Source organism: Capra hircus, chromosome 22 (assembly GCF_001704415.2).
Source record: "Capra hircus breed San Clemente chromosome 22, ASM170441v1, whole genome shotgun sequence".
NCBI classification, from domain to species: Eukaryota; Metazoa; Chordata; class Mammalia; order Artiodactyla; family Bovidae; genus Capra; species Capra hircus.
In genome coordinates this window covers 58754799-58782433 of record NC_030829.1, presented here as the reverse complement: position 1 = coordinate 58782433, position 27635 = coordinate 58754799, and the positions used below count along the sequence as shown (strand labels likewise).

General features: G+C 59.9%; 1 protein-coding gene and 1 long non-coding RNA gene across 5 annotated transcripts in view; one reads left to right on the top strand and one right to left on the bottom strand.

Annotated features, from left to right (window-relative positions):
* The window catches only part of IQSEC1 (IQ motif and Sec7 domain 1), a 136881-nt gene that overhangs the window by 50676 nt on the left and 58570 nt on the right, over window positions 1-27635 (bottom strand). For 2 of the 4 annotated variants that reach the window (XM_018067214.1, XM_018067215.1), the window contains exon 1: window positions 1164-1331. The exons of 1 other annotated variant lie outside the window; for it this stretch is intronic. In XM_018067214.1, the coding sequence (XP_017922703.1) occupies window positions 1164-1228 (65 nt within the window). In that variant the 5' untranslated portion in view covers window positions 1229-1331. Of the gene's footprint in view, window positions 1-1163; window positions 1334-27635 lie in introns of those variants that run through there. One more of the 4 variants, XM_018067212.1, reaches the window with a different exon arrangement.
* LOC106503461 lies at window positions 15340-19146 on the top strand. Its single transcript, XR_001297154.2, has 2 exons — window positions 15340-16108; window positions 17786-19146. It is a non-coding gene; the product is annotated as an uncharacterized LOC106503461 (long non-coding RNA).

Below are 27635 nucleotides of genomic sequence, written 5' to 3'. Positions count from 1 at the left end.
AAGTGGCTCTGGGCTGTGCTCAATGACCCAGAGCAGGGCCTGTACGCGGCCGGCACTCAAACCGCAGAGCCGTGATGCTGACCACAGGACCCTCAGCCCCAGCATGCTGCCCGGCGACACGGGGACGTGGGACAGCAAGGAGAGCGCTGCAGGCGAGTGCGGGGCGGACAGCTGTGCGCGGCAGCAGCACGTGCAGGGTGTGAATATCATGGACCGCCCCCCTTCTCGGACTGCTGCCACCGACTCCAGACAGCTGGCCCTGCAGCTGCAGCCGGCCTGGCCTCCGCCCCAGACGCAAGGAGCGATGGGTCCTTGGGAACCGCACCCCCACAACCCCACGTGGAGCCTCCAGCCCAGGGACTGGGGGGGAGGGGGCGGGGACGAGGTGTGGGGGGGACGGGACATATGTGCATTCTCAGTGCAACTGCCAGACACAAACTGCAGAATTTCTGAACTCAGAGATCAGACGGCTGCAGGTGGGTCCCCCCTCCCAGGAGGCCTGACACAAGCCAGGACCGTTTGTCAACAAATCCCCTCCGCCCCCCAGCCCTGCTCCTCAAGGGGCCTGCAGACAGCTCCGGGGCAGCTGTGCTGGCGGGCAGAGCGAAGAAATCAATATTCCCAGCACACACACACACACTCTCCCCCTCTCTCCGTAAACACAGGCCCGCAGACGCTCAGCCAGCCACCAACCCACAGGCCCCCGGAGCAGAGCAGGGATGGTCTCTGGGACACACACTCATCCCCTCTGACTCCATCGCTGACCACACCATGCACACGTCGACAGACAACCCCAACCCCGTGGCTCAGTCACGGCCACGCAGAACCCCACCTCCGGGCTCCAGCCGCTCCGGCGCACGCCCAGGTGCCCCGGCCAGAGCGCCCCCGCGCACCTGCGCAGCCCCCCGCGCTCTCCCCCGGGGTCCGCCCGACACAGGCCCCGGCCCGGCTGCAGCAGGCCTGCAGCCAGGCGCGGCACAGACGCCCGCTGGCCGCACTTCCCCCCGGCAGCACCGGACACCCACTCCCAGCGGTCCCTCGGGGCACTCGCCCGCGCGGGCTCCCGGCCGACGGTCACGGGGGCGCGCGAGCTCACCCCGCCCCGCGTTCCCGGGCCCCGGGGCCCCGCACGCCCGCGCGCACCCTCCCGGCCCGGCCCTCACCCGCTGTCCAGCTCCAGCTCCAGCAGGGACTGCGTCCGCTCCGAGTTGCAGTGCAGGCACCACATGGCGGCCGCGGCGGGAGCCGGCGGGGCCGGGCGCTTGGGACCCGGGCCGACACCCGACCGCCCGCGCCCGGCCTGCCCGCCGCGCGACCAGCTCGGGGCGCCCGGCCCAGCGCCCGCAGGTCCCCGCCGCTCCCGGCCCCAAGTCCGAGCCCCAGGCCGGCAGAGCCCGCCCCGCCACCCGCCAGGCGCAGCGCTAGGCCGGGCCGGAGGAATGTGGCCGGGGCGCGGGAGGGGCCGCAGGGGGCGGGGCTGTGGGGGAGGGGAGGGGCGGGGCCGCGGGGGCGGGGCGAGGCGGGCGCCGGGGCGGGACCCCGCTCTCAGGGGGCGGGGCCGTGGGGCGGGGTGAGGGGCGGGGCCCGCGTGCCAGGGGCGGGGCCGCGGGAGGAGGGACGAGACCCTCTCGCCGGGGGCGAGGGCGGGCCCGCTCTCAGGGGGCGGGGCAGTAGGGGCGGGGCGAGGCCGCACGAGGCGTGGAGATGAGCGGGACCCGCTCCGGGGGCGGGGCCTGAGCAGGGGCGGGATTCGCCCGCGGCAGCATTCCCCGCCCTAGCCATGGGCCCTCCCCTGGGAGGACTACTCCAAGACCGAGCCCCCTCGCAGACATATGTCCCTCCTGAGCGTGTGAGCACAACAGGTACAAAATCCCCAAACCAGCCAACTGTAGCCTACTATGCCAACGGCGCCAAGCCCTGCCAATCCTGACTCTGGCTTCGGTTTATGAAACGGGGCTCGCGCTTTCCCAGATGGTGTGGCTCTCGGCTCTAACGCCCCTGCCCCAGAGACAGGGGAGTGGGTGCCCCCACTCGAGTCTGAGGACACCCTTTGGGGGGCTTTCTGGTGAGGATCTGATGGAAGCAGCTTCTTTCTCCCTAAGCCCTCCAGACCCTCTGCCCTCCCCCCACCCACAGAACAACGTCCAGACCCCCAGGCAAGCTTAAAGTGATACTAACTAGCATTTTAGAGGTTTTTACTGATATTTGGTCCTCAGTTACAACACTGTGATGCAGTTACTACTGGTCCCGCTTGTCAAAAGGGGAAACTGAGGCTCAGTTAGCTGGGTGAATGAAGAGGCTCTCCCTCCCCCCGTGGCTTTCTCTTCCACGAGCAGTCGGGGCACCTCGTTCTCAGCTGCACGTCTCTGTATTCTCTGTCCTTGGGCGCCTTGAGGGCAGGTATCTGCACTTGCTGAATGCTCAGATGTAGTCGGGAGACTCCTCAAGCTGACAGAAGGGATCAGAGCCCCGCCTCTCCAGGTACATCTCCTGGAGGGCCGGGCAGCTGGCAGTCAGCAGGGGGCGGAAGCTGTGGGAAGCCCCGCATGCAGGGGCTTCTTCACGTGCCCTTTTGAATCTTCCATTTGCAGGGGGGCCAGTGGGGAGCATTATTCCCAGATGGGGACCTGGGGCGGGTGAGGAACAGTGAAGGAGGAGGACTGGGCTGGCTCAGCCTGCAGCTCGGCAAGGGACAGGCCCCAGGGCTAGTTTAGTACCCCAGCGCTCCCGGGGCAAGAGGCTGGGCAGGAACCCACAGCCCATTTCCACACCCCTCCTCTTCACTTCTGATGTTTTCTTTGATACATTAAAAATAAATGAAGACAGAATGGGAGAAACTGTTTTCAAATTATGCATCTAATAAGGTCTAGTATGTGAAAAAGCTGGCTTGAAACTCAACATTCAAAAGACTACCATCATGGCATCCAATCCTATCACTTCATGGCAAACAGAAGGGGGAAAAGTGGAAGCAGTGGCAGATTTTATTTTCTCGGAATTCAAAATCACTGCAGACTGTGACTGCAGCCATGAAGGTAAAAGACGCCTGCTCCCTGGAAGAAAAGCTATGACAAACCTAGAGAGCATGTTACAAAGCAGAGACATCACTTTGCTGACAAAGGTCCACACAGTCAGAGCTAAGGGTTTTCCAGCAGTCACGTATAGATGTGAGAGTCAGATCATAAAGAAGGCTGAGCGCCGAAGAATTATGCTTTCCAACTATAGTGCTGGAAAAGACTCTTGAGAGTCCCTTGGACTGTAGGAGATCAAACCAGTCAATCCTAAAGGAAATCAACCCTGAATATTCATTGGAAGGACTGATGCTGAAACTGAAGCTTCAATAATTTGGCCACCTAATGGGAAGAGCTGACTCATTGGAAAAGACCCTGATGCTGGGAAAGATTGAAGGCAGAAGGAAAAGAGGGCGGCAGAGGATGAGATGGTTAGATAGCATCACCGACTCAATGAACAATGAATTCATTTGTTCAATAAATTTGAGCAAACTCAGGGAGACAGTGGAGGACAGAGGAGCCTGGCGGGCTGCAGTCCACGGGGTCACAAAGAGTCGGACATGACTTGGCGACTGAACACCACCAGCAGCAATCCATGTCAGATAAAGCAACTCGGCAATATAATGGCAAATAGCCCAGTTTAACAAATGGGCAAAGGGGATTTCCCTGGTGGTGCAGTGGGTAAGAATCCGCCTGCCAATACAGGAGACACAGGTTCAATCCCTGGTCCAGGAAGATTTCACACGCCTCCTGGCAACCGAGCCCGTAAAGCCTGCAAGCTGCAGCCACTGAGCCTGTGTGCGGAGGGTCTGTGCTCCGCAACAGGAGACGCCCACCTCAGTGAGAAGTGTGCACATCACAGAGGAGCCCCCGCGGGCCGCAGCGAGAGAAAGCCCACACATCAGCTGTGAGGACCCAGGGCAGCCAAATAAATAGATGAGAATTGTTAACAACGGGCGAAGGATCCAAACAGGTGTTTCTCCAGAGAAGCTATATGAACGGCCAATAAGCACACGAAAAGAGGCTCAGCATCACTGGTCATTAGGGGAATGTGAATCGGAACCACAGTGAGGTGTATCACCCGACCACCTGACCACCACCAGGGGCCCCGCCACCCGGGGCTCTGGAGGAAGACCTTCCACGGCAGCCTGGCTGGGGGTGGGGAGATGGGCGGGGACACAATCGGCTGGGTTGTTGGGGACGGGGGTGGAGAACTCCCACCCCAGCCTGGCCTGCCCTCTAAAAATAGGCTGTAATAAATGGGGCCAAGAGAGCTCCCCTCAGCTGTGGAGCGCTCCAGACACGGCTTGAAACCCGGATTCTCCAAGGATTCCAGGCGCTTCCGCAGGCCCAGGGCCTCCCCGCCCGCCGGGACAGTGTTGGCGACAGAGCTCCGGCTGGGGTTTGGGGCGAGGGCATTGGATTTCCCTGTAAGCACTTGGACTGCAGAGGATGGAGTCCCGGGAAACCAGACGCCTCTTCGTTCTCTGACTTTCCCTTCCGGCAGACGGTGCCTTTTGCTTCTGCTCTCTGTCAACTGCCTCACAGATTAATAATTCAAGGACGCGTGAGGCGAGTGAGAGCAGTTCCAGCCTGGAGAGGTGGAGAAAGCCAATTTTTCTGCGGAGTGGAAATGACCAGACCGGGCAAGAAATCTTATGCATGCTGTCTGGGCCAAGTGTTTAGGCTTCTGAGCCTGTTTCCTCAACTGTAAAGGGAGGCTCATCACCCACCTCTCCCCTGGCTAATTCACCTTGCCCTTTCGTTTAATTCAGCAGACACACGTTAGTGCTTGCTCCATGCCTGTGCTTTGAGGCACAGCTGGGGAGACACTGCCCTGTGTATGATGTTACGATAGTCTGGAGACAGTAGCTTGTCACTCTGCCCGACAAGAGGCTCCAAAGATGAAGGGACATTTAGGCTGGGGCCTTGAGGGGTGGGTAGGAGCCCGCCTACAAGGCGAGAAAGGAATGAAGCTGTTTCGTCCTAAGCTTCCGTGCTGATCTGCTTGCCTTGGCCGCTGTCACACGCCCACCCACAACTTGACTTCACCCCCTCCCCGGGCTTCTGACAGTCCCCCCCGCCCCGCCATCTTCCACAGCCTTCCTGCTCTCCTTTGGCCCGACCTGTGGCACCTATGCCCCCAAAGGCGGGCCTTCACAGTCCCTCTCCCACAGACCTCCTCCTGCACTGTCTGGTCTGGCTCCAGTCTCCAGCAACACCCTCCATGGTGCTGGCTCACAGCTAGGATTTGGGTTTCAGCTTTTGACGCGACCTCCCCCAGAAACTCACCCAGACTTGCCCGCCATCAAAGTCAGAAACTCCCCTTTCACGCTGTCCCATTCCCCTGCCCCTGCTCTCCCATCACAGCCAAGAGCTGTGCTGTCCTTCCGGGCAGAGCTGGGCCTGCGTCCTTCTCTATGGCATTCCCTGTGCCCGCTGTGGGCCTGGAACACTGAGGTGCTCAGCTGAATAAGTCAAAGGCAAATTTAGGCCTGGGAGGCAGGTCTCGCCCTGTCTGCTTTTTTAAATAAAGTTTTATTGGAATGCAGTCACACTCAGTTCTGTACTGCCTATGGATACTTTCGCGTCACAGCAAAGTTGAAAGAGACTTATTACGGCTTGCAAGCCTCAAGTGGCTCTCCGTCATTTTCCCAGCGATGGCCTCAGATGTGGCCACTGCTGCACATAACTGGCCTGCTTTCAGACACCTGTCACCACACCAGAGGAATTTTAAGTCCAACCACAAAAAAACTCACTGGGACTTGGGTTGGCCAAGGCCAGACCACGACAGTGAGATGAAAGCGGCCTTAATGTGAACACACCCTAGAACCTGAGAGCCAGAAGGGGCCATGGTGACTGGGTGCTGCTGCCCACTGTTCAGACGAGGGACCTGAGTCCCCAGGTCAGTATGGGGTGCAGCCACGAACTGGGCATCTTTTCCTTAGCGCCTCCTTCGCAGTGCTCTGGCAAAGGGCGCCCCTGACGGAGGGAACCGTCATGGTTGGAGGTATCAGGAGCGCTTAAATGAACAATAAACGTTGGATGCAGCTGTTATGACGCCAACAGGTGACACATGGGTGAACGATCCTGTAAGGGCCTGGGAGAGCTCCTCAGGAGGCTGCAGAGAGCAGAGCCACATGGTTGGGACCCAGGGGCAAGGAAGAAGAAACCCCACACCAGGAAAGGCTCGCTCCACGGAGCGGCCGCGTGATGCCCAGCGGTGCTCGGTGACGGATGGAGTGCACAAGACAGCCAGCAGCGGTCACTTCCTCCAAGAAGCCCTCCGAGCCTGGGTCCCTGGAGCACTTGCCTCCCCTACCAGCCCCTGGCACAGCAGATGTTGGTTTGCTGCGGAAGTAAAGGAATATGGGAGTGGTGACCACAGATGAGAACAGGCCCACTGCATCCCTCCCTGGGCTGGCTGCTCCTGGGAGCACACCCTCTCCCTGTCCCTCCGCTGAGTCCAGCCGGGTGATACGGACTGCTTGTCCTGAAGCCCTGGAGACAGGGTCCATGGGAAAAAGGCCTATGGCTACCACGTGCTGCAGCACCTGGGTTAGGAGTCTGTTCAAGTGGACGGGAAATGGCCATTTGCGAGATTTCTTGCAGATTCGAGGGGCCTGACAATATCATGAAGAAAATTAGAAGCAAGAAGTGGAACTGCCTTCACCAGTGATGGGCTCTTCCCTGACCCCCGTCAGCGCCAGAATGACACTGCTCGCCACCCTCTCCCCGCCAGCCCCAGGACATGATTACTGGCGCCCCCCACCACAGCCCGTCACGCTCAGCCCTCCCCTCCTGGCTGGTGGCGCAAGGACGCCAGATCCTCGGGAGCGGGGGCTGTGACCCACGACACTTGCACCAAGTCCCTCCCCTGGGGACAAGCTCTAGGAAATGCTCCGGTCTGTCCAGGACTGGCCTGTGTCCACTCTGTGCCTGAGAACAGCCCAGGCCACCCCCAGATAAAGCACAGCCTCATTCTTCCCATCCTGTCTGCGTGCGTGCCTGCTAAGTCACTTCAGTCGTGTCCGACTCTTTATAACAGTCTGGACTGTAGCTCGCCAGACTCCTCTGTTTGTGGGATTCTCCAGGCAAGATTACTGGAGTGGGTTGCCATGCCCTCCTCCGTGGGATCTTCCCGACCCAGGGATCGAACCCCTGGCACCTGTGACTCCTGCATCGCAGGAGGATTTTTCATCTCTGAGCCACTGGGGAAGGCCCTCCATCTGGTCTAATCCCCGTTAAAGTCCATCTCTGCCTGGTTATCTGGCTCAGCTACTTGTTCCCTGGTTTACTGCCCCTCCTCCACAGGAATGACGTGTCACCAGGGTGTCCCCAGCTTCTGGAAGGTGCCTGGTGGGCAGTAGGTGCTCAGGAAATCTGTGATGAGCTGAAGGATCATGTTGAACCGGGTTCACTCTGGTTCAGGGCCAGCACGAGGCCAGTCTGGTCCTGTTTGATCTCAGCCAATGCCCCTCTTCACATGAAACTGATCTTCAGAAAAACTGATTCTCATAACCAGGGGGATTCTCATAACTTAAGGAACCTGTGAGCTAAAGCGACTCTAAAAAGAGGAATCCCCGGGGGCAAAGCAAACGACCGTTCCTGACGTATGTGGGTTTCTTTCCCAGTAGCTGCGCTTCCCTGGGGGCCAGCTGCACCAAGCGGGTAGAGGCGGGGTGGTGAGGCCTTGCCCTGCGTGGCCCACCCTGCTGGCAGCATGGATTCTTATCCGTTGCATCCACTCGGCCACCAAGGGCCAGCCAAGCAAGCCCCAGCGGCCCTCTGCTTTAATGAATAGATGCGTTCAATTATTACAACAGCAAGTGCTCCGATGCCTGGTTTGCAAACGGACGCCACTAAGTGCTCCCAAAACGACAGCTTCCCTTAAGTGGGCTGAACATTCCCCGCTGAGATCTGCTTTATGCTGTCGATTTATCCCATCCCTTCCCTGGTCCTTGGGTTTCCCCTGTGGCTCAGCTGGTAAAGAATCTGCCCGCAATGTGGGAGACCTGGGTTTGATCCCTGGGTTGGGAAGATCCCCTGGAGAAGGGAACGGCCACCCACTGCAGTGTTCCGGCCTGGAGAACCCCGTGGACTGTATAGTCTGTGGGGTCGCAAAGAGCTGGACACGACTGAGCGACCTGCACTTTCACTGGTCCCAGCGGGAAGAAGACTCCGTCCGGCTTGACCCGGGTCCATGGACTCAGAGTCAGCGGGCATAGGGCAGGTGCGATGTCTGAGTCGCTAGTTGAATAAACTGATAACTGGGCACAGGTGCCTTCCTGAATGTGGGCAGTGAGTGCCTGCCAGGCACAGGCCGGGCGCCACAGAGGGTCACGTGGGCCCTGCCCTCGGGAAGTTGGGTGGCCGGGGGCTGGAAGGAAGCAACCCACACTGGTTGGTGCCAGCCCAGTTTCCACACACGTGTTCGCACGATCTCGATACTTGCCCGACAAGGCGGGCTCACATCTGTTTCTCACGGAGGCCCCAAAGCCCAGAGAAGGTGTAATTTGTGCAAAGACACACAGCCTGCTAATGACGGCGCTGAGCTGAGAATCCAGGGACGTCGACTCTCAGCCTGCGACTTGCCCTCCACCAGTGAGAGACTCAAGAGTGTGGTCCCGGCAGCAGCAGCAGCAGCAGTCCCGGGGGGAATTCAGAGCGATGCGCATTCTCACCCTGCAGCAGTCTGAGGACCCCCGCGCTGCTCCAGGGGACCAAGGTGGGTGATCAGTGCAGTCATGCGATCCGCCTGGCGCAGGGGCGGGAACAACTGTGGGCGGAGGGACGGCCATCGGGGAGGGCTTCCTGGAGCAGGTGGAGCCTGGACTGGGATCTGCGGCACAAATGGGAGCTCCCTGCAGGGCACTCCAGGCACAGGAACGGCCTATAAGGGCGCGTGAAGTGCGGGGCTGGGTGAGCTGTGAGGAATGAGGCTGGAGCTCAGGGCAGGGGCTTCATTTTATAGAAGGGTGTTGGAGGGGCGGGGGAGCCGGCAGAAGTGGCCTGGATTTATGCCCAGGTTAGTTTTCCAAGCAACCACACAGCACCTGTGTGCCAATTACTTAATAGTATTCTGTATATCAGCACACATTACATCTGCTCCATCAGTGAAAAGTCATTCGTGCCGAGCATATATTGAATTTTGTCAGAAAAGTAAGTCACCAAACCAAACACTGTTATAAAACCTTGCTCAGAGCTTGTATCAGCAGAAGGCCTGTGCTTGAGGCTCGCTCTGTCTTTGTTTAAAACAGAGATTGAAAGTATAGAAAATCCATGTTACAGACGGCAGCTATAAACAGAAGGATGCTTGCTGTATTCTGATGCGGAATGAGACACAAGATATATTACGAGGACGGGGAAACACACACGCAGAGACACACACACTCTGATAGACATGTCTCTGGATGATGATTACCTCGGGGGGTGGGGAGGGGGGTGCTCACTGTCCGTCTTGCAGCCTTTTTTATATACTTGTTCCTATAAAATATATTACTTCCTATAAAAGAAGGCCCTGTAGTTAAGCATTTTTGGAGTGATAAAGAGGCGTGAAAGAGACATGCGGTGTGATGTGTGATCTGTAATCTAATCGGAGGGGCTGAAAGAACCTGGAGGGGAACAGCTTTCTCCTGGGGCAGGGCACATCTGTCAGTTCCAGGTCACCGAATGCAGCATACGTGGCTCACCTGGAATCGTTCCACGCCCACCTGTGGCCTGCGTCTCACACTAACAGAAACCCAGGGATCTGAGAATATACTCTCTGCAGCAGGAAATAACACTGAGATGAGGTCACGGCCCCGCAGGCCGGGGAGGGCTGCCTGGTTGCGGGGGGGGGGGGGGGGCGACGGGATGCGGGGTTCCAGGGCCAGGGTCCCCTCCTCCGGGGATGTGGGCCTCCCGGCATCCTGAACAGAGGACAGGCCCAGGGAGCGCCTTGGGCACCGAGGCCGAGGGCCTGCTGCTGGATGCCGCGGTCTCTGAGCCGGTTATCGAGTCCCGTTACTTAGTCCAAGTAAGGAAACCGGGACACAGGGGGCTTCGCGGCTGGCGGCCCCCGAGCTGGTTGGCGCAGAGCCGGGATTCCAGCCTGGGGATCCACGTGTGAAAAGTCTCGGGCTGCAGATAGTACCTGAGCCCACGACAGAGGAGTCGAGCTCGAGGCTCAGCCCGGGTCCCCCGGGGACTCCCGGAGCACAGCCACCCTGAGCATCTCTTAGGAAGCACGACCCACAGAAAGCTCTGGCCTCGCTGGTAATTTCCATCAACGACGGTAACGTCTGTGTAAACAGCACAGATATCAAGGTTTGGAAACCCCTGGAGTGTCAGAAACGCAATTTATAATTGCAAGCACACAGCAATTTGTCCCCTTTCAGGCACGTCTGCAGTAATTATCGCCCTGGTGAAGGGTGACCACACGCAGCGCGGCGCGGGGACCTCTCCCGGGACTCCTCCTTCCCCTCCCGCAGTGCACCGTCCTGGGGGCTCCCAGGGGGCCTCTCCTGGGGCTTGGCCCTGCCCGTGGGCACCCAAGCACGGACAGTGATGGCCCAAGTGTGAGCGATCCCGCCCTGCAACGCAGCCCCCGGCCGGAAGGACACGTCTTCACTGAACACACATGGGCCGCCCTGTGCTCCCAGCCCACTGCCAGGAGCGGGGACCCCGGGGTTGGGGGGGCAGAGGAAGCACTGCCAGGCCTGCAGGCCTCCTGGGGGCCCCGGACCGGCTGGACCAACAGTCCCTGGGCACTCAGTGTGCCAGCGCGCACCCGCCCGCGAGGGGCGTCTCGTCACCCGCACCACACTGGCCGGGGCGGGGGAGCGGGGGTCTGCACCCCAGCGCTCCCCTGCAGGGGCTGGTCTCGCCCAGCTGTCCCCTGGTTGGGCTGGGTGGCAAATTTAGATCGGCTTAAAACGTCAGCTCAGGTCACAGCTGATGATGGTCCCGGAGGGATGAAAGATGGAGAGCCGGCAACTGCAGGCGGGGGCCCTGAATCGTAGGTCCGGGCTCCACTTGGGGTGCTGGGGAGAGTGGAGGGAGGCGCGGCCCCAGCCTGGCCTGACCAGTGCCGCCCCGACCCCACCGGTCCCGCGCGGGGCCCCGCAGGGCCAGCCCACCCGCCGCCGCCGAGCGGCCAGCGCCCCCTGCCGTCCCGCTGGAGAACTGCAGCCTGGCCCTCCAGCCTCAAGCAGACTGCACAGCGTGGTGCCCACAGGGGCAGCTGAGCCCACCTCCGGACCCCCCGCTAAGCTTCCCCTTCAGATCTCTCCTTCCTGCACCACCGAACACAAGCTACCCCGCCCCCGCCCCGTCACACAGCGGGGGGGCGGGGGCCTGGGTCAGGAAGCAGAGCCAGGACTCAAACCCAACGTCCCTGAGGTTTCAATCTGAGTCACTGATCTAAGGCGGCTGAAACCCTGGCTCCTCGGTGCTTAAGAAATAAGCAGCAGGGACTTTCCTGGTGGCCCGGTGGTTAGGACCCCGTGTTCCCAGCGAGGGGCCAGGGTTCAATCCCCTGGCCAGGGAGCTAGACCCCACATAAGACAACTAAGGATCCCACACGCCACAGTGAAGATCGAAGGTCCTGCCTGCCGCGACCAAGACCCAGTGCAGCCACACGATTAAACAAACATCTTTAACGAGAGAGAGAGAGGGAGACTGGCACCTAACTCTTCACCATGCCCATAAACCCTTGCGGTCCCGGCCTCCGCCGGCCTCGCCCCTCCCACTCATCCACCCTGGGTGGCGCTGGTGGTAAAGAACCTGCCTGCGAATGCGGGTTCAATCCCTGGGTCGGGAAGATCCCCTGGAGGGGGGCACGGCAGCCCACTTGAGTATTCTTGCCTGGAGAATCCCATGGGCAGAGGAGCCTGGAGTGTTTCAGTTCATGGGGTTGCAGAGTCAGACACAACTGAAGTGACTTAGCACACACACCCTCCCACGTGGCTCCAGCCTCACACCCAGGGAGCTGGCCCCGGCCCCTGGGCCTTTGCACACGCCATCCCCTCTGCCTGGTGCTCCCTTCCAGCTATGTATTCCTGACTCCACCTTCATGACTCGGCTCCAAAAGGATAAAAGTCATGTCTGTGGGTCTCACTGTTTCTTTCCGGCCTGGCATGCACTAGGTGCTGGAGGAAGTCTTGGGGATGAGCTGACTCCGTCTAGTTCATGTGACTCTGTCCTCAAGTCAGTGTGCCTTCACAAATAAAGAGGTCCTGCTCGAGGGGCCGGGCCCAGACGTGAGGGTCCTTCATGCTTGGGCTTTGGGGGGATATTGTTGTCCGACTCTTTGCGACCCCATGGACTGTAGCCCGCCAGGCTCCTCTGTCCATGGGGATTTCCCAGACAAGAACACTGAAGTGGGTTGCCATTTCCTCCTCCAGGGGATCTTCCCGGACCAGGGATTGAACCCATGTTTCCTGCTTGCCAGGTGGGTTCTTGACCACTGTATCACCGCAACAGATGCCCAAGTGGAGGGCTTGGCTGAGGAGCTCTGCCTAGGAGCGGCCAGAGCCGAGATGCGGCCCAGGTCTGCCCTGAGCCAGGGCCCCATTCCCTCTGAAGAGTCACTGGGCGGGGTCTACTCAAGCTGCTCCCACCGATGCAGGAAGGTGTTTGGAGGGCCTCTCCCCCGGTTACCAGCAGAGTCTTGGAGGGAGATTCTAGAGAACTGAGCAGAGAAAACCCATCTCAGAGGAGAGGAGACACCTTGCCAGGCCCCTCTCCACCAGTGAGCTGCCGGGTCTGTGCATGAACTCAGAAACGGTGCCCTCTCCTGGTGGACACAGCGTCTCACCAGCTTGCAGCTTGGCAGCAGTGCTTTGCCAGCTGCTCTTGCACAGTGCACAGCCTGAGCGACTGCACAGGGGCCGCACCGGGCGACCGCGACCCTGGGCCCTGTCGCCCCCGACAGCAACGGTAGGTCCCGCTCTTCCCTCAAGGGGGCAGGGAGCCCTTCTGATGAGGGTGTGTAGTCACACACGGGGTACGCTGCCACGCAGTGCTGACTGCTGCCTTCCTTTCTGAGGCTGGGAGAGATGAAGCCCTGCCCACTGCCCTCTGGGAGATTTCCACAGCGGAGATAAGACGCCGGCAGGTCCAGGAGTCACAAGGCCCACAGGGAACACGGCAGCGGGGCTTGGGCTGCCTCCGGAGCACCGTGAAAGCATAAGAGGCAGAGTGGAAACTCCGGCCCACATCGTGGGTTTCTGCCCGGCAGGGACGGGTGAGAGGTGGCGTGTTGGGGGCCCTGAGGAGACAGCCTCTCGATCCTCTCACTGGGGCCACCCCGTGCCCTGGGCTTCTGCATGGAGTCAGGAAGCCGGAGGAGGCTCAAGGTCGCCCAGTGGACAGCTGGCAGCCGGCGGGGCCTCAGCCAGCTCCCCAGGCTCCACCCGGGCTCCAGACCCAGCACCGCCGGGGTGGGCCAGAGGGGAGCTGGGCCCCGACCGGGGCCCTCTCAGGGCACAGAGCGACCGTTCTTTGCGGCTCAACAGTCCCCCTGTTTGCACCGTGCCAGGCTGCAGCCTCCCTCGAGGCCTGCTGACCAGGAGGAACTGGTGCCAGCTCCAACAAATATGCCCGGCTTCTGTGGGGAGGCCATCCCGGGCTCTCTAATCGAGTGGGTGGATTTAAAGGCCCAGAGCGCACTCACAGGACGGGGCAGAGCCTGGGCCATTGTTCCCTTTAAAACACGGCGGCCGACAAACACACACACAGGAGCCCGGCTGACCATCACGCCTCCAGCGCCTGGGTTTGCTCTGGGGCGAGGCGGGGGCGCAGGTCGTCCGGATCGTACGCTCTCAGAAGGCCGAGCGATTGGACCACGTGCCTGTGTTTCCTAAGCAAACAGGAAACGCAGAGGAATAAACGCATAAATAAATTCCAGGACGAAAAGAAGGAGACGGAAGCCCAGGGCCTCAGAGGACGCAGTGAACTCAGGTACTGACCTTCCCTGTGCGAATGAAAGCTAAGTCCGCAGGGCCTGCTGGGAGCGGCCGCGGGTGGAAGCCCTTTCACGCAGTGCATTTCAGACCGACCTGGAGGGGTGGGGCCTCTTACTGTCACCCACCCCCTGCCCCCCATCCCCCCAAGGCACCAGCGAGGGATAGCCCAGGTCAGCTCTGTTCCCAGGCCAGCGCCCCGCCCCCAGGCACCCGGAGCTGCCAGAGGCCTCGGGGCTGTGTCTCCCGGCAGGCCGTGGGCACAGCCTGCTCTGGGCTCACGTAGGCAGGCTGCCGAGGTGCTGGGAGCTGTCCTCCCAGCCCGGCCCCAGCTGGACCACAGCCCCTTGCCGAGCCTCAGTCTCCTCATCTGTTAAATGGGCGAATCCCCCAATCTTGCAGGACAGGAGGAAAGGTCACCCGAGGGGAGGGGCCTGGCCATCGCCAGGGAAAAGGCGCTGGGGTCTGGAGCTCGGACTGGGGGGCAGCAGTGACCTCCCCGACCAGACGGCAGCCCTCATCTCTGCAGGGGATGCAGAGCTCCTCGGGAGCCAGTGGGCAGGTGTGCGTGTGTGTGTCTCTGTGTGTCTGTGTGTGTGTGTGTGTGTGTGTCTCTGTGTGTCTGTGTGTGTGGGGGTGTCTATGGGTCTGTGTGTGTGTGTGTGGGGGTGTCTATGTGTGTGTGTGTGGTGTCTGTGTGTGTGTGGTCTGTGTGTGTGTGTCTGTGTATCTCTGTGTGTGTGTGGGTCTGTGTGTGTGTCTCTGTGTGTGTGTGTGTGTGTGTGTGGGTCTGTGTGTGTGTCTCTGTGTGTGTGTATATCTATGGGTCTGTGTGTGTGTGTGTGTGGGGGTGTCTATGTGTGTGTGTGTGGGTCTGTGTGTGTGTCTGTGTGTGTGTGTCTGTGTATCTCTGTGTGTGTGTGGGTCTGTGTGTGTGTCTCTGTGTGTGTGTGTGTGTGTGTGTGTGGGTCTGTGTGTGTGTCTCTGTGTGTGTGTATATCTATGGGTCTGTGTGTGTGTGTGTGTGGGGGTGTCTATGTGTGTGTGTGGGGGTCTGTGTGTGTGTCTGTGTGTGTGTGTCTGTGTATCTCTGTGTGTGTGTTCAGGTGAGCCTGCACAGAGGCCTGAACCCTGGCAGGTCTTCCTGTGGGTTCCCGCCCCCACCTCCTGGCTCTGGGTGCCCCCTAATGGAAAGGTCTGGCGGGGGTAGGGGTGGCGGGTGGGAGACATTTCATTTTCAGACGGAGGTTCCCGGAGCCGGGCGGGAGAGACACAGCCGGGCCGCCCCATCCCTCTCACCTTATTCCTTGTTCCAGCGCCGGGGCTGGGGACCTCCTGCCTCCTGAGCGCAGCCTCGCTGGCCCCCAGGGGTCTCCTCTGCAGCCCCCAGAGCTGAGCTCCGTCTGCCCTCCCCGGGGCCCGTGCAGCGGCCAGCGCGGGTCATAAGCCCTGAGCCCCTGCTTAATCTGCCAGAGCCCGACTCAGCGCCAGCGGACACGTGACGGCCCGCAGACCTGCTCGGCAGGAGCGGGCAGGCAGCGGGGGAGGGCCGTCCTCCCGGCCTGGGGGCTGTCCCTGCCGCGGCTCCAGCACGCAGCCTGCGGCCCCGGCTCCTGCACGCCGCCGGGAAAGGTATGCACACAGGAGGAGGGGACGGGCAGAGCAGGGGGGTGAAGGGACTCGCGAGTCACCAAACTGCTGGGCAGGCTGGTGTGCAAGCATGTGTGCCTGTGTGTGAAATGGAACCCTCATCTCACACCATTTACCAACGCCAAGTACAGATCTGATGTAAAAGGTGAATTCATGACTGCACGGTAGGAAAGGCTTCTTAAAACACACTCACACAAATGAAGTTAAGATCACTCAAATTAAGACCTCTGAGAGTGAAACGTTCATTCTAAGACTCCAGGAAGACTGAAAAATGCAAGATATTTACAACATGTATAACTGACGAAGGACTGGAATCTGGAATACCTAAAGAATCCTCAAAATCAACAGCAACAGCAGAAAATCCGAGAAGACAGCCCGAGGTAGGCAGGAGGCTTCAGCAGTCCCATCAAGAAGGAGAACCAAACAGCCAGTAAACGTATGAACACGGCTCAGCCCCACCTGCAAGCAGGAAGGTGCGGAGTAGAACCGTTCGCCACCGGCCAGGTGAGCCAAAATGGGCAAGACTGACAATAGGGGTGGCGGGTGGCGTGGGGGGGTGATGGGAGGGAAGGACCGCAGGGTCGGGCGGCTCTGGGACGACCTTGGACAGCGCGTACCACCTGGCCCGGCTCAAGACAAACAGCAGACAGGAGGCCGAACACGCACTGGGAGGAGGGCGTGTTCAAGAACACAGCCCCGATCTGAAGACACAGACGGAAAATTAAGTGTGGCTGGTGGTGCAGTGGAGTACCAGCCAGCCGTGACGAGGCCAAGTGACAGCTCCCCCCCGTGACTCTGAGAAGAAGCCAGGCCCGAGCAAACATCTCCGGCCCAAATCCACGTCCGTGTTGCGGGTTGCGTCTCTTCAGTCGCGGCCCCCTCTTTGCGACCCCGTGCACGGTAGCCCACCAGCTCCTCTGTCTGTGGGATTCTCGACAGGAATACTGGAGCGGGTGGCGAGCGCTCCTCCAGGGGATCTTCTTGACCCAGGGATCGAACCCGGGCCCTGCGTTGGCAGGCGGGTTCCTGACCTCTAGCGCCACCTGGGAAGCCGTATGCACAGACAGCTCAGAACAGGAACAAGGCCATGTTGTACGGAGTTGCCCAGACAGGTGGGAAGACAGTGAGAGCAAGATGGTGTTAGGACGGAAGTCAGGGTGGCTCGGCCTCTGAGGGGCCACGGTTGCAGGCAGAGCCGTCCGGAGTGGGGCGGCTGGAGTGTCTCTGGGCCAGGGTGCTGCTCCTGGGCCTGTCTTTCCATCTTTCCGTGTGACGGTTTGAGATGGAGATCCTGTGTGGTGTGGGACACGGGATAGGCAGGGACCCCCGCTGTGATGGCAGCGTCCCAGGCAGGACACACACCCTGACAGGACAGGCAGCCCGGCCACACAGGGCACCTGAGCTGGAGAGGGGCTAATCTGCTACTTCCAACCAGGGCAGAGGATCAGAGACAGCAAGGAACCTGCCCAAGTTTGCACAGCAAGTGGGAAGCCCACAGGGCCGGGACTGGAGTCTTCCAGAGCCCGAGCGCGGGTGAAGGGGGCTCCTCTCCTCGCCCTTCTGGAAGGCTCTTCCACGGCGAAGCCCCTTTAACACTGACCAGGGCAGGCGCATCTTCTTAGCCCTTAGCAGCAGCTGAAACACTCTTCTTGGCTTGCTTCCTCATCTGCTATGGGTCTCCTGCCGCTGGAATCAAAGCTCCCAGAGGGCAGGGCGTTTGGTGTGTAGGTACTCCAGAAATATTCGCTGAATGAGAAAATCAATGGAGCTCGCGTTTCGATCGGGACTTTGAGGCCTTAGAAACACTTAGTAGCTTCTCAATATCCTCAAAGGAGAAAACGGAAGGTAGCCGCATGACACTGCCACTTTCCAGAATTACCTTCACAGCCACCTGGGGAGGGGCCTGCCGTCACTCCTACTCTAAAGCGGAGCAGACTGAGGCTCAGAGGGCTGTGTGCACGGGCTTCCCTCGCAGCTGGCACGGTAAAGAATCTGCCCGCAACGTGGGAGACCCAGGTTCGGTCCCTAGGTGGGGAAGATCCCCTGGAGAAGGGAATGGCTACCCACTCCAGTATTCTTGCCTGGAGAATCCCATGGACAGAGGAGCCTGGTGGGCTACAGCCCATGCGGTCGTAAAGAATTGGACACAACTGAGTGACTAACATTTTCACTTTCACTTAGGCCCCTTGACCACGTCCAAGACCTGATCCTAGTCCTGAATCTGGAGAAGCAGAATGATGAAGCGCCGCCATAACACCCTGGAGCAACTGTCTTTATTAGAACAGCCTGGCACTGAGCGCTCTTCCAAATCTACATTACCATCCTGATAGCTTTCACTAAGTCCTTAGATTTTTTTTTTTTTAAGTCATTGGCTCTGGGAGTCCCGGAGCTAAAATGGCCCTCCAGGGGATCTCACCCGAGACACGGGACTCTTCTGGACCACCTCAGGGTGCATACCTCCGGCAAGGAGAACTCACTGCTTGCTTTCTTGTTTGGCTCTAACTCAGCTCAGCACAACAAAGACTCGCATTAGCCCCTGGCGCTGGGGATCAGCAGGTGCCTGGGCCACTGTCCCACCCTCGGGGGATTCAGAGTCTGGGGAGGAGGAGACTGTTGTCCCGCAGGATTGCAGTGGCCCAGGCCCAAACTCGCAGACGGAATGACAGGGGCCCATCAAGAGCCTGTCTGTCTCGGTCTGCAGAGCCCGAGGGGATTCTCAGGGTCAGGCCCCTCTGAGCACCTCCCCTAGGCCGTCTGAGTGTGCAAACTGCCCAGCTGTCCGGGCATGAGGACCCCAGTCATAGAAGGGACTCCAGCCTGCAGTGGGCAAGAGGGGGCAGCATCTCCTGTGGGTGCTGCTGGCCGTGGGGCTGACATCCTTGTTCTGATCTTACAATTCTAGAGCCTTCAGGCACATTAGCAGACGGGTCCACGGCTTCCCAGATGAAATGGGAAAGAGTGAGACCCCGTGATGAGGCCTGGCACAGAGCAGAGGCTGGAAAGACGTTTGCTGGGTTTGAACCGCGACCGTGCTGGGCCAGAAAGCCACATGCACTCAGCTCTGAAAAGTCACCGCAAACTTGACTGCTTGCACCCTGCCTTTCTAAGCCGGCGCTTGCGTGGTACTCCACGGCGGAGTCCAGGCAGCGGGGGTGGGGTGAGGCGGTGGGTGTCCTGAGGTCAGGCCCACCTCTGGCCGTGCACACTGACCCCTCCCCAGTTCAGGGACGATGGGACCCCAGGGAAGGAGGACACAGATTCTGCCTGAGGTGACATGGATGCCTGAAGGCCAGCAAAGGTTTTTGGGTGGCATCGGTGGGGTGGGCCTGGCAGGCACCAAAACGGGCGGGCCGAAGGCTGCCTCCAGTGGGCAGGCAGTGGGCACTGGAAGATGCTGCTCCTAGATGTGAGTCTGAGTTACACTTTACGGTGGCCATGAACACCGTGAGCAACGGTAGGAGGTGGGAGCCCCGGCCTCTACAGGGACCTGCCCATGTGATGTTTCTTTTGTATCAGAAACACGTCCTGACAGGGGCAAGCAAGCCCAGTCCCGACCCTCTGTTTATGACAGATAAGGTGGGCGGGGTGATGAGACATCTGGTCAACCTTCCCTGACCAGTTGGTGTTCCGCTCCAGCCTGCACACCCCGTGATGGGAGCTCCCTGCAAGAACAAAGGATGACTGTGCTCTTCCAGGGGCGCTTAGGAACTCAGCACCCCGAGTCAGAACATGGGTCGAAGGACAGCTGAGGACTCGGGGGGGGGGGTCCCGGGGCTGCCTTGGCCTGGGCACCCCGTCTGCACAACGGGGCAGGGGCTTGACTCAGATCGTGGGTGTCACTGTGGGGCTGGCAGGAGTGGGGTGGACAGAGAAAGAGGCTGGGAGAGCAGGCACCACAGGGAAGGGTGGCGACTCCAGTCACGGGACTCAGGATGACTTAATGCTTGTGAATTGTGTGGAGCCAGAGTCCCTGTCCTCGTTCCTCCCCTGCGGGGACCTCCGGGGCGGCAGGGACGCCGAGTCCTCCCCCAGGCTGCAGCTCCCCAAGGATGGCTGGACTGCTGGAGAGCTGGGGGCCCGGGGGTGCTGTGTGACCCTGGGCACGTCCCTGCCCCCCTCTGGCCTCAGTTTCCCCAGCTCTAAGGGGAGGTGGGCCCTCACGTGCTCCCTGTGGCACTGATGCTCAGGGGCTGGGCCATGGTGATGCAGCGCCCTAGACAACTCCCGGCCTGTCCTTTCCGGCCTCCGGGGGGTCCCGGGGCCGCTTCTCTTCCCTCCTTTCAAACCCCACTGCACACCGGCTCTCTGGCCACTCACGGCTGCAGAGGCTTGGCCGCCGGGCCAGCCCAAGTGACGAGCCAGGACTAAAGCTGGGGGCAGCGGAGGGTGACCAGAGGTCATCTTGGTCGAGAGCCCAGCTCCCAGAGTTTGCACCCTGTCCGCTGGCGGATCCAGAGCAGGGGCTCCCCAAAGTGCGGAGCAAGGGCCCCACCCCCACCCAACGGCGGCGCATGCTCGGAGCGGAGCACACAAAGCTGACCAGGCAAGCCAACGCCCGCCCAGGGGCTGAAGCCCCGGACAGGCCCGGGGCAGGGGACACCCACTGCCATCTTTCAGCTCCGCTGGCTCCGGGAACAGATCTGCGATGGCAGTGGAGAGCTTAGCGATTTAAAGCGGCAACTGCCTGGCAGACACTTGCGGGGGGACAAGGGGACAGCCTACCACATCTCTGCCAACCAGCCCTGCCTCCTCACAGGGCCAGCTAGCTGGACAGAGGAGAGGTTTACCCGCACCCAGAGCCCCTTAGTCCACGAGGGCTGCCCTCTAGGCTGGCAGGTGAGACAGAGTGTCCTGATACCCACAGCAGCGCGTGGTCCCTTCCCAGACACCCTGCTCTCTCCTGCCCCATCTGGGCTGTGGCTGTTCCAGCCCCCGAGTACAGTCCTTTAATCCGACTCCTTGCCTGCTGGGGGGTCTGACCCGAAGGACCCCCAAGGCTAGGGACCAGCGTCTGGCCCACGTGGTCAGGGGAGGAGGGACTGCCCAAGGTCACAAGAGGGTCAGGGGCAGGGCTGAATCCGGGGCCAGCGCCTCTAGCCCAGCCCTGGAGCGTCCATCTGGTTCCCAACGAATTCCTGAGATGCCTCAACCTCCCCGCCCGCAGGCTCCGGACGCTGGATCCGCGGAGAAAGCCGGCCGCGGAGAGGCGGCGCAGAGAGGAGGGGGGTGGGGAAGGGAGGCCGTGGAGGGGGCCACATCTCCCCCCACCCCGCGACCCTGCGGGCCTGGGTTCACATTTCCCAGCCCAGGCGAGGCCGCCAGCGGTGCAGACGCGGGGCCGGACGCCCTGAGCCCCCTCCCCCAGATCGCGCCTTCCGCGGGGTTTCAGAGGAGCGATCCGCAGCGCCGGGAGGCTCGGTCGCCTGCGGCCCCCCGGGAGCGACACCGCAGAGCCCTGTTCCGAAAGCCCGGCGCCCCCGCCTGATCCCCGCAAGGCCGGCGGCCAGCCCGGGCCCGCGGCGGCCCCACGCCTGCGGCCTCGGTCCTCCCCCCGGGCCCGGCTCCGCACAGCCGCCCCCGCCCCCGCCCGGCTCCGGGCGCCGCTCGCGCGTCGCTGCAGACTCGGCCCCGCGGACCCCCGGCCCCCGACCCCGGCCCCCGGCCCCGCCCGCCGCCGCGCGCGCCCCCCGCCGGCCCGCCTCCTACCTCGCGGGGCCGCCCGCAGCCTCCGAGCGCGCGCCGCCGCGCCGTCCCTGCCGTCCCCGCAGTCCCCGCGGCCGCAGGAGCGCGGGCGGGAGCGCGGAGCCCCAGCCCGAGCGCCGCCGGCCGGCCGGCCTCCGCGCCGTGACCTTGGCGCGCGCGGCCTCAGTTTCCCCGGCAGCGGCTGGGGGGCGGGCGCCGGGTGCCGCCCCGGCCGCCGACGTCACCCGAGCCCGGCCAGTCGAGGCCGCTCGAGTCGGCGGGGCCGGGCGGGGAGCGGGTCTCGCACAGCCCAGGCGCGGCGGGGCGGGGGTGGGGGGGCGCCGGGTGGCCCCGGCCTTTCGCTGCGACCCGCCGAGACCCCCCAGATAAGCGCCCCGGAGCCGCAGCCGCAGGCCCCGCCCACGGAGGACCGCGGTCCCCGCCGCATGCCCAACCCCCTCCCCGCAGCCGCCCAGTTCTCGGATGAGAAGACCGAGGCCCCGAGAGGGTCGGCCACGGTGCAGGGTCGCGCAGCGTGCTGGGGGCAGGGGCGGGGGGCGGTGCTCTGTAACCGGCTCCGGGCGGTTTGGGGACGAGGGTCCGGGCCTGCCGGCGGCGCCCCCTACCCCACAGCAGACGTGGCCTGGGCACCCACGGACTGCTGGGGGCGGGCCTCGGGGGGCGGCCGGGCCTCGGAGACGGACAGGCCGTGGGGACGGAGCGGCGCAGGCGGCCTGCAAGGGGGCAGGCGCTCCAGGAGGGCTGTACCCCGGGAACAAGCAGCCGAGGAGGGCGCGCTGCCTGGCGTGTAGGGCGGTTCTGAGCGCCCTGACCCCAGGTTCAGGAGGGCTTCCTTTGGTGGGCGGCGGGCAGCCCCCGACCACGTGGGAGCCGGGCGGCCGGGCGCGCGCCCTGGTGGCCAGAATCGGCGAGGCAGGAGGCCGGGCCGGGCCGCTGTGGTCCAGAGGGGGAGGAGGCCCGTGAGTGGTTGAGTCAGGAGACAGGCGCCTCGGCCGCCCTGCCACCCCGGGCTGTGTGACCTTGGGCAAGGCACGTCCCTCTCTGGGCTTCTGGGGCAAGGTCGGGGGAGCCTGACTGTGCCCCCTGACAGCCCGTGGCTCTGGATATGGGGGCCAGGTGGGGAGTAGGCCGTGGATGCTGAAAGAACAGGCAGATCAGAGGTGAGAGGCCGACACTTTGTTCATCTACTTAAGCTGGAAACTATGATCCGGGTTTCACAGCCAAGGGCAGCGCAGAGAAGGTGAGTGTACTCGCCACACACACAGCCCGCCAAGGGCAGGGCCTCAGCTAAGTGGGGTGCAGGGCCACCTCAGCCTCTGTCTCGTGCACGGATAAGCACCTGAGCTCTTCCAGGAACACACAAGGCCCTGGTGATGGCAGAGATGGTCCAGGAATGGCCCAGCTCCTGGGGGTCCTCCTCACCCCTGATGGTCCCCCTGGGGGTTGGGCTTCAGGGCATCGCATGAGCCTCCACCCAAACCCCATGTCATCGTTGGAAGTTTTGTTTTTAAAAGCTATTTGTATACTTTCATAAACTTTTTTTTTAAAAAAGAGGTCTTGAAGAAAAGATTCTTGTAGTTTTAATAATTAAAAATGCTTTCACAGAGAAGCTATCTCCTTTTGTTGTCAATGCCAGGAATGAGTTACCTGGCTGGTGGGGAGTCAGGGGAGGGGCCTGGGAAGAACTAGGGTCTAGAATCTGTTCAGCGACCGCCTTTCTAAGCCTCGTGTGAATGCATCTGCAAAACAGACCCAATGATAAAACCCCTCAACCTTCCCCCCTTCAAAGGCTGGTCTGAGGATCAACTGTGGTAACGTGTCAGAGGTTGTGAAGATGCGCTGTGTAAATATTTGTGTTCTCAGAAGCCACGGCAGAAAATCCGGGTAAATCTAACTATATAAAAATGAGAACTTCTACATGGAATAATAACACATACCGCAAAGTAAAAAAATACAAAGGGTTCACTTAGAAAGCGTATCTGCAGCACGGATGATAGAAGTTCACTGAGGAGAATGAAATGAAAGTTAATTTCCCTAATACATAGAGAGCTCTTTCAAAGAGATGGCAAAAAGATGACTAACCAATTAGAAAAAAAGAGGGCAGAGAATACAAACAAGCGGTTCATGGAAAGACATTCAATTTCACTTGTAATTAAATGCACATTAAAAAATACAAACTGAAATACAACGTGTTTGTCATCGTGTGTTTCTACCAGGCTGGCAAAAAAAAAAAAAAAAAAAGTTTGATGATGCTTTTGCTGTGGCAGTTGGGAAGAGATGAGTGTACCCCAGCACTGGCGGCTGAGGTGCAAGATGGCGCAAGCTTTTTTGCAGGGTGGCCCAGCAAAGGCATCCAGCATGCTGGCATAAAGACACGAGGGCAGCTGCACACAGCACGCTGTCAGAGTGAGCAAACAGAGAAGGGAAACACCTCTGGTGTCCAGCCCTGGGGAGAGGGAGCCGGCATGACGGCACCCACAGGCTGAGACTTCCCAGGAAGAGCTCCAGGACGCATTTCTGCTGAGAAGTGCAAGGGACAGAGGCTGTATGTGGTCCCTCTTGTGTACATGGTAAAAGGTTAGACATATGTGTGTACTGACATTTCCTGCTTCTTCTCCCTGAAAGGATACCCACGTACCCAAACAACCTGTTACTGATGGCCGCCTTTTGGGAGGGTGTGTGGAATGGGAGAGGGAGGAGCTTTTCCTTTTCATTTTATATCTTCATCCTGAGGGCTTCCCTGATGGCTCACTGGTAAAAAATCTGCCTGCCAAGGCAGGAGATGCAGGTTCGATCCCTGGGTCAGAAAGACCCTCTGGAGAAGGAAATGGCAACCCACTCTAGTATTCATGCCTGGAGAATCCCATGGACAGAGGAGCCTGGCGGGCTACAGCCGATGGGGTTGCAAAGAGTCAGACACAACTGAGAAATTAAGCAATAGCAGCAGCTGAGGGTTAGTTGATTTTTTTAAAAGTCACCAGGCATTATCTGCACATAGGCACAGGCTCGTGGGGTAATTAAATCTTCTTTACTGCTGCTGCTACTGCTAAGGCGCTTCAGTTGTGTCCGACTCTGTGCGACCCCACGGACAGCAGCACACCAGGCTCCCCCGTCCCTGGGACTCTCCAGGCAAGAACACCGGAGTGGGTTGCCATTTCCTTCTCCTGCATGGACTACATGCAACTAAAAAAGAACGTTTTAAAAAGAATACTTTCTGAGACTGCACAGGGAATCGAGAGGCTTGCTCTGACCCAGGCTGGGGCTGACGCCCTGGGGGCAACTGTCGTCCTCTGAGCCTCAAGGGCCCCTGATGGAGCAGACAGGAAGCCCAGGGCAAGGCAGGTGCCCAGGCTCCTTGCAGGTCTGATGTCACGTCAGGCCGAGAACCTTCCGGCTGGAAGAGCCAGCCTGACGCGGAATGCTGCAGGGAGGTGGGGCCCCTGGCCGTGGGCTGTGGGAGCAGGGGCCGGGGGGGCCGCTGCCTCGGCCCGCAGCCCCTCCAGGCTGGCCGCCGTGCCCTGGCCTGCTCCTTCCACCCTCAGTGCCCTGCTGGAAACTCCGGGCTCACATTTCCTCTCCAGATCAGCCCCGGCGACAGGCCCACAGGTTGGGGCTGGAGATCCGTTCCTAGGGGCACGGACAGAGGACCAGGCACCCAGCCCGTGTGCAGGGTGGAGATGTCGGGGGCGGGGGGGGGGGTGAGCAATGCTTCTGCAGGGAGGCTGAGCCACTCACCCAACAATCTGTGACCCCGTCACCCCCTGAGCCACGCTGACGCTCTTCGGCTGGACGGTCACGGCTCTGCACCTTCCGGCCTCTATTCATCTCTAGCCCTCCCCGCGCCAAACTGGCAAAAATCCCGAATGAATGCTTTTTGCCTGTTAGCTGAAGTCCAAACCCAACCTTCAGATCTAGCTGCAAAAATGTCACCTCCTCTAAACATCTTGGTTCTCACAGAGAAATTCAAGAGCCGTTGGCTATTAACAATACAAATAACCACTGCCACACTGTCCTCTGGGCATCAGTTAGTGAGTCTGTTTGCTGCCCACAGTTCCCGAGGGTGGGGATGGAGGTGGGATCCTATTTGCGTTGCCAGCGTCAACTGACACAGGCCCTATGACAGAGCTGTGCCCAGTCAGTGGCTAAGCACTGGGGACAGTGAGGCGGGTTCGGTGGGGGATGGCTGGAGCCGGGAGGGGCCTTTGAGGGCTGCTCTGCTGGGCAGAGGACGTGCCCTGGAGGATGGGGACCTGAGCGCAGGGCCAGGTGGCGGGCACAGCCTCACACACAGTGCCCACGCTGAGTCAGGCAGGCTCTGAGCTGGACTCTCTGCCCAGCGTCTACTCCTTGTTCCTCTGAGAGGCGTGATGCTGTGTCCATTTTACAAGTGAGGCTGGGGGCTGCCTGACTTCCGAAGCGGCTCTCTCTTACTCCTCGCGGCCTCCGTGTGGGCTTGTAGGCTCTCCCAGATGCATGGCTTTGGACACACCCCTTTCTCTCCACGGGCCTCTACTTTCCTGTCTGAGAAATGGCTCTACACTAAGGGCTTCTCAAACTTCAGAACCCGCGGAGGGATTTCCTGGTGGTCCAGTGGCTAAGACTCTGAGCTCCCAATGCGGTGGGGGCGGGGCGGGGGCCTGAGTGTGATCCCTGGTCAAGGAACTAGACCCACACGCTGCAGCTAAGAGTCCACACACTACAGCCAGAGAGTCCGCGCGCAGCAGTGCAGACCGAGGGTCCCCGTCCTGCAGCCAAGACCAGGAACGGCCAAATCGGTAAATATCTTTCCAAAAAAAAACAGAACGGGCGGACACCTAAGAAGGCAGTTGGCAAGTTTCGTCAGAGCACACTTGGAGGAACAACGCACTCAGAGCTGCTGCTGCTGCTAAGTCGCTTCAGTCCTGTCCGACTCTGTGCGACCCCATAGACCGGCAGCCCACCAGGCTCCTCAGTCCCTGGGGTTCTCCAGGCAAGAACACGGGAGTGGGTTGCCATTTCCTTCTCCAAAGCATGAAAGTGAAAAGTGAAAGGGAAGACACTCAGTCGTGTCCATCCCTTAGCGACCCCATGGACGGCAGCCAGAGCTCCGCGATGACAGTTCAGTGTGCAAATCCACCACAGGGGCCCTTTGGCCACGAGTCCAAGAACACAGCAGGAAAAGCAGCGGCGGAGCCCGGGCAGCAGAGCTCAGCGCTCAGTCGCCCTGGTGGTCTGGATACACTCTTGTTAAATGGGGGAAGGTCCTCATCTCCACGAAGGTAACATTTAGGGGGCTTCCCTGACGGTTCCGTGAACAAGGACCTACTATAAAGCACAGGAGACTATACTCAATACCTTGTAATAACCTACAGTGGAAAAGAATCTTAAAAAGTATATATATATACGAATCACTTTGCTGTACATCTGAAACTAACATAATGAGAGACAAGCCACAGATCGGAGGAAAATATCTGCAAAGCATTAAAACCAAACAGAGACTTGTATTTAGAATAGAAAACCGTGTATGGGTAATGTCCCCAGCAGTGTGTTCACAATACTCGAAAAGTGGAAGCAACCCAAATGTTCCTCAGCTGTGGTCAGCAGATAAACTACACGCCGTCTGCCTCTACAAGAGCATGGCTGAGAAGGGGTGGCGTCCTGACCCCTGCTACAGCAAGGCTGAAGCTTGAGCAGGCTAAGCGGAAGAAGCCTGTCACAAAAGGTCACTTACTGTGTGATGCCATCTACGCGAAATGCTCAGAAAGGTTAATTTATAGCCAGAAAGATCAGTGATTGTTGGGGACTGGGGCGGGGCAAGACAGTGATGGAAAGAAGACACAAGGTTTCTTTTCAAGACGATTTGAAATGATTTAAAATAAAATTGTGCCGACAGTTACACAGCTCTGTAAATATACTAATAATCATTGCATTGTACACTTCACATGAGTGAATTTTATGGTACATAAATTAAACCTTGGTAAAGCTTCAAAAAAAAAAAAAAAAACCCCATGATGACGAAATACAACGTAAGATCGGAGATTGGAAAAAAAGACTTGCCATCACTTGGATGACTGGCAAGACATGACTGTAAATTGTATTTTTAAACATCTTTTTGGTGGCACTGCGTGCAGTATGTGGGGTCTTAACTACCCAACCAGGGATAGAACATCCCCTCCAACGCCTGCAGCGGAGTCCTAACCACTGAGCCACCAGGGAAGTCCATTTAAAGTGTATTTTAGATCCTAGAACTGCGTCTCATGAATTTGGCTACTGGATTGCAGTTACATAAGAGAATGTCCTTGCTCTTAGGAAACACAAGCTGAAGCCTTATTTAGGAGTAAAGGTCATT